Source organism: Tetrao urogallus (genome assembly GCF_951394365.1).
Source record: "Tetrao urogallus genome assembly, chromosome: Z".
In the NCBI taxonomy this organism is placed as follows: Eukaryota; Metazoa; Chordata; class Aves; order Galliformes; family Phasianidae; genus Tetrao; species Tetrao urogallus.
Window position 1 is genome coordinate 72,569,126 of NC_136816.1, and position 6,581 is coordinate 72,575,706.

A 6,581-nucleotide genomic window follows, 5' to 3' on the forward strand; every position below is an offset into this window, starting at 1 on the left:
CTTTGAGCCTCCTGTAATTTTTGGGAGCAAAATTTTGGGAGCAAAAATTGCTTTGGGATGTGGATGGCAGCATATGACCATGGCACCATCACTTCCATCAAACACACAGGGGTGCTCAGGTAGAACATTCCCAAGGTGCGTTCCCAGTGCTACCATCACCTGTAAGTACACTTCCATGGCTCCATTCCACAAATCTTCCCTTTTCTGGAGTTTCTCATCATCATCTGATTGCTCAGACAAACAAAAAAATTTACTCTTGTGAGTAGAGATCTGTGAAACTGGCAACCCAGAAAACAGCATCATACAGGTTGCTGGTAGAGCAAGGATGGAAAAGCAAGGAATTGGCACAGCTGTTACCTACACATCCTCCAGCCCAGAGCTGAATTTGTGCTGAATTTGTGCACTATTACAGATTATTGGTGAAAGGGGCAGGCAGGCTTTAATCTTTACCTTGCCAAAGGTGTTGAGAGTCCTAGCCTGTCCTCTCCAACACCAGAGATCAGTTCTTCATGCCTAGCCTGACCATCAGTTACCTCACCCTGAAGATCTCCTGTGCAGGAGTGAGCCTGCAGCAGCTGTGTTGTGACATGGCATATATGGGGGAAGTGGGAGAGGAATATCTGAGGTGGGCTAAATAGCTCCAACCTGAGCCTCTCACCTCCTCTGCCTTTTCTCCCCTGCCCCCATCACTGCTGCTGTTGTGTCAGGTAGTGGCACTGTTGAGTACATTAACCCAGGGCTGAGCACTGCTGCAGCCACACCGAGTGTGAACGTGTGTGTGTGTGTGTGTGTGTGTGTGTGTGTGTGTGTGTGTGTGTGCTTGATCATTACCGTTTATTCTCCTCCTGGATTCCCGCCACCATCCCAGCCCCCCTCCCACTCCCCATCCTCCCCCCTACCCGCCCCGAGTGGCCCAACTCAGTGCAGCAAGACTCCGGGAGAGAGAGAAACAGGGCATGTAGAGAGACGGAGCCATCGGCCCCCCAGATCTGCTTAAACAAATCACCGTCCCTTGCAAGGAAGAGGGATGGGGGTGTGCGTGTGAACCAGACCAAAAAGACAAAACAGAAGACAGAAAGAGGAAAGAAAAAAAAAAAAAAAGAATAAAATCAAATAATAAATCTAACGGGGTGCAAAAAAGCGGCCTCCGGCTCCCCCCCTTACCGAGATCTGGCGGGGAGAGGTGGGTGGGTGTGTGCGATCGCCGACCCCGTGCCCGTTAGGAAAACGGGGCTTCTCCCCCGCCTCCCCTTGCCCTCCCCCGGCGCGGCCCGGCGCGGAGCGGCGTGGGGCGGCGCGGGGCGGCGCGGAGCGGCGCGGAGGAGGGGGGAAGCGGGCGGCCGCAGCCCCGCAGCCTGCCGGAGCTCCGGCACCAGCAAGGGCCCCGCTCCGGAGACGAGAGCCAGAATAAAGAGAACAGCTTCCTCGCCGCCAAAGCAGCCTTTTTCTCGTCGCGGGTTTTGGGTTTTGTTTTTTCTTTTTTTGTTTGTTTGTTTTTGGTTTTATTATTATTTTTTTTTGTATTTTTTTTTCTTGCTCTTTTCTTTCTCTAGTCTTTTTTTTTTTTTTTTTTTTTTTTTTTTTTTTTTTTTTTCTCTCTCTCTCTTAAAACTCTTCGCCGGGAAAAGCAAAACCGAAAACGCTTCCCCTCCCGCGCTCCCCTGCAAAAGGCCCCTCAAACAACCAACAACAAACAGAAAGAAAGAAAGAGAGAAAGAGAGAAAGAAAGAGAGAAAGAGAGAAAGAAAGAAAAAAAGAAAAGAAAGAGAGAAAGAAAGAGAGAAAGAAAGAGAGAGAGAGAGAAAGAGAGAGAGAGAGAGAGAGAGAGAGAGAAAGAAAGAAAGAAAGAAAGAAAGAAAGAAAGAAAGAAAGAAAAGCCCTCGCTACAAAAAAAAAAAAAAAAAAAAAAAAAAAAAAAAAAAAAAGAAGAGAAAGAGAGAGAGAGAGAAGGAAAAGCAAGACAGACAGAGACAAGCTCCACCGATTTTCAAATCCAGGATTTTACCCAGTGCATTGATTCTTTTTGTTATTATTTTTATTTTTTCTCTCCCTCTTTTTTTTTTCTCCTTCCCCCCCCCCCCCCCCCCCTTCCCCTTCGTCCCCCCCCTCCCCTTTCCTCCCCCCCCCCCCCCTTCTCCTTCTTCCCACCCCCCTTTTCCTTTTCATTTTATTTTGGATCCTGCTAAAATTAGCCGGGACTGCTCTGGGTGTTGCGTGTTAATTTGATTTACTCCGGGATTCCGGCTTCCAAGACGCCATTTTCCCCCCTTCTCGCTCTATCTCTCTCTATTTATCTATCTATCATTTATCTGCCGAGCTATCTATCCGTCTGTCTGTCCGTCCATCTCCCTCTCCCCGGGTGCCTTCCCTCCTCCCCCCGCCCTCCTCCCTCTTCGCTCTGCGTGTGCTGCGCGGCCGTGCGCTCCCCTAATCTGACAGATGAACACCCGCCATGGGTTTGCCGCAACACAAGCAAAAGCACCTTTGGGGGCTGTGGCGAGGGATTGAAACCGGGATCTAAAAGAGAAGAGAGAAGAAGGGGGGAATCCGAGGGAGGAGGAGGAGGAGGAAGAAAGAAGAAGAAGAGGACGCTGTTAAGAAGCCCCCACTGCCGTTTTGGGGATATGGGTTAGTAAAAAAAAAAAAAAAAAAATCCAACAAAAAACTGAGCCATCGAGGAAAGGTCTGTCTTGGTGATACGGTTTGCAGGAGGGTCTTACCCTCCTCTCTTCTCCCCCCTCCCCACCTTTTTCCCTTCTGCATGCAAAAGTTAATGTCGTCTCCTTTTTTTCGTGTTGTGACTTTGCAGTGGCGCGGAAGGGGCTTTATTTATTTGGGGGGCGGAAGGGAGGGGGGTAATTTCTCCTCTGTGCAATGCATGCGGTCCCTCTCCCCGAGACTCCTTCCCTCCCCATGCTTTGTGGCTGGTGGGGGGGGTGTGTGTATGCATGTGAGTCTTTGGGGGTGGGGGTCTGGGGGGTTGGAGGGGGTACAGCCACGCTGCTGGAAGGGGTTGCAAATTTTTATTTTGTTTTTATTTTTTAATTTTTTTTTTTTTTTTCGCAAGGAGTTTGCATAATGTATTTATCCTTCTTTGCCCCCCACCCCGCTTTGCTACCCTGTATGAGTTCCCCCGATGATACCGGGGGTAGGTGACTGCTCTGCGTGTGCATGTGGAAAGCAGGGCGAGCAGCCACCCGCCACCCCCCCCCCCCCCCCCCCCTCCTTCACACACACACACACTCCCCCCAACCCGGTTCGTAAATTGCAGGTTAAGTGGAGCTAGAGAGCAACACTGTAACCTTCTGGGGATCTGAGTGTGTGCGTGTGTGCGAGTGTGAGCGGGTGTGCGTGTGTGTGCGGGTGTGCGTGTGTGTGCGGGGCCGGTGCTCGGCGCTGGGCGAGGGGAGGTGGCGGGGGCTCCGGTGCCCCCGGACGTTCGCGGCCCCGCGCTGCTTTTGACATTGAAAAGGACACGCGGCACTTTGCGGGAACATGAGAGTGCTGGGGGCTGCAGGGGGGATTAGGAATGTGGGAAACCTCCCCTGCTCGGCGGAGGAGTGAAGCACGGTATTAATCGGTGTTAATAACGAGACCGTAATTGCGGGAGAGTGGCCCCCCTCCTCGCCGTGGATGGAACCAGAGAGTTGAGCTTTGGGCTGTTCTTGAACGTCCCCGGGGTGTTGGCGGGGTGTGTGCGTGTGTGTGTGTGTGTATGAGCCGAGGGGGTGTGGGGGGGCAAAATGCAGCCTGCAGCTGAGGGCGGCTATTGTCAGCCCCAGCCCTGGCACAAGGCTCGCTGCCCACCCCCGGGCACACGCACACACTTGCACAGACACACACACGCGCGCGCACGCACACACACACGCAGCCCTTCCTTGCCGGCAGGCAGGGGGATATCAGGACCCCCCAGTGAGGCGGAGGATGCCTCCCGCCTCGCTCCCCAGTGAACGCGTGTGTGTGTGAGTGTGTGTGTGAGTGAATGTGCATCACGCCGGGCACCGGCCATCCCGCCGTCTCCGCACCGCGCCGCCTGCCCCTGCCTGCGTGTATTTATGTGTCCAAAAAAGCCAGTAGAGAGAAGGATTTCCGATTCGTTTCCGCTTCAAATAAAAGGCACTGATAATCTCGGGCCCGACGCCTGATGCTAAAAGGGCACTTCGCAGGAGGGGAGAGGCTGCCGTCCTTTCCCTCCGAGCTTCTGGTCCCCGCGGGAGAAAAGCGGAGAGAGAAGTGGGGTTGCACCGGGCGTACCCCGGGCAAAGAAACGCCGCAGCTCCGGGTAGAGCTGTTTCGGCAGCAGCCGGACCACTGTGACCCTGGTGGGGTCGGGGGAGCAGCCCTGCTGCCTTATATGTCCATCTGTCAGCCAGCAAAGGGGGTGCTAGGCGAGCGGATCGCTGAGCCCGCTAGTCCTCTGCTGTCAGGGAGAGTAATGTGATCCCGTCGGTGTTGACAGGAGGCTTTCAGGGGGGGTGTAGGAGCGCTGGTAAATCCACCCCCATGCTGCATATTGTGGAGCCAGGCGGTAGCACTTATTGACTCGGCAGTCCCTGCAGCCAAGGATAACTTGGTGCAGGCTGCAGGACTGATATAATCGTCCGCCTGATGTTAGGAAGCGGTATCACAAACCTGCAGAATCAAGTGTCTAGGACTTCTTATCACAGGCAGGGAAAATGCCTCTCGAAGTAAACGCGCAAGTGGCTGCTCTACAGACACCTCTCTCTTCCTCAGCCCCGGCAGATTGCTTCCCTCCATCATCTGACACTTCTGCTGAAGGGACAGACTTCTTATCATTAGTATTATTTTGTCTATTTGCTCTTTAGCCAAAACGAGAGAAATACTTCCATGCAGATGAACTTTAGTCTCTCTTAGCTTGGAAGGGTTATGTAGAAACAGTGAAAGAAAAAAAAAAAAAAAAAAAAAAAAAAGCAAAAACACACAGTGAATGGAGACTTTTCTTCCATCTCTTATTGGCTTCAGCTTTTTTCTTTTTTCTTTTTTTTTTTTTTTTTTTTTTTTTAAAAAAAAAAAAACTTCTCAGACTCAAAGTTTTAATTGAAACCAGAAATCTATTGAGGAGTAACTGAGCCAAGAAAACCTCTGTTTTCTCTGCAACTAGGGATGGGGAGTAAATAATTTTTTGCTGATGTTATTTCAAGTTGTTTGAGCTCTTTGGTTCCTGCCAAAAAGCCCAGCATAGATTATTAACACATTATCATTTTAGGAGGATGCACTCTCTGAAATGTAATAAAATGGTGTTCTAGGTTTGTGCAGAGGCATAAACTATGTTAGTTGTTGGCAAACAAAAGAAACAGTGGCCATGATTTATTATTAATAATAATCATAACTGAGCTATTTAGCTTGACTTGATATTTGATGTTTGCTGAGTTCTCTACTGAGGTTTCTCAGTATCTTTTCCAATAACGTACTTTGATTAAGTTGGGAACTGCTCTTCTTTAATAGCTTCTATGGCCACATGCTTAATTAACCCAAGAAGTTAAATGCTCAAAAAGGTTGTTTTTTTTTTTGTTTTTTTTTTTTTAACAGCTTCATATGCTACTTAATCTTCTCTGCTGTTCTATTCTGACCCATCCTCTGAACGCCTTTCCCCAGCACACACGTTTTTGAGGTGTAAGTGCCAGTTTACCAACAGGACTCTTGTTTTCCATTACAAGATTTGGCTAATCCCATTTTTTTTTTCTTTTTTTTCTTTTCCTACCCTCTCAGTAGGGCTCAATTGCTCACACATAATCTTTCCCTTCTGTTTTCTTTTGCCTTTGGACAACACCCTCCAGGACTGAAAAACTCTTGCCTTGTGCTTGGAGGTTTGCAATTACACAGCAATTTTGACTCTTGACCCAACTAGTAGCGAGAAAGGCTACTGTCTAATGAACCACGTAAAAACAGTTCTGGGATCCAACAGATTGCTGTGATGGAGATGAAAACTATCCCAGTGAATAGATGACTGATTTCTTTAACCATCTGCCCAGGCATCTTTCTTTCTCCCCCTTAACTATCCTTCTCTGTAGTATTTGTGTTCTGTGGGTCTGTAATGATGTTGAAAAGCAGCATTAAGAGCTGCCAAAAAGTGCTCCATGATGCACAGCCTGCAGTAGAGACAATTCAATTGGGTTTAAACTGTGTTCAGAAAATTCAGCACATCATTTTTGCTGTCCACAACACATAGACATGCTGGATTCTGAGCATGTATGCACTGCAGTTAAGCATGCATTTGGCAATGGAAGAAGGACAGAAAGTTTATGCACAAAAAAAAGGATATAGGTTCTCCCCTTGTTAACTTTCTTTTTCAAACGTTAAATATAAATAAATAAATAAATTCCTTTCCTTACTATTGGTGATGACATAAAGTGACTCCTCCTTTTAGGAAATTGTCATCTTGATAAAGACGTGCTTTAAGACCCTTCAGCTCCACATTTTAGCCTGAGAGCCCTGTCAGATTCTGAAAATTATTTCCAAACTTTCACAAACTTCAAGGCTGGGACTGCTTTGCCTTGTGATACATACCTTAAATCAGGTTACAAGTGCTTGTTGTTAGCACAGTTGCTTCTGAGGTGCAC

General features: G+C 48.7%; 1 protein-coding gene across 1 annotated transcript in view; it reads left to right on the forward strand.

Moving 5' to 3' along the window:
- Positions 1–4,144: 4,144 nt before the first annotated feature.
- Positions 4,145–6,581, forward strand: part of SETBP1 (SET binding protein 1) — a gene marked incomplete at both ends in the record, with an annotated part of 250,685 nt that continues 248,248 nt past the window's right edge. Inside the window, one exon of the mRNA XM_079548333.1 lies at positions 4,145–4,432. Coding sequence (XP_079404459.1) covers positions 4,145–4,432 — 288 coding nt within the window. The remainder of the gene's footprint in view (positions 4,433–6,581) is intronic.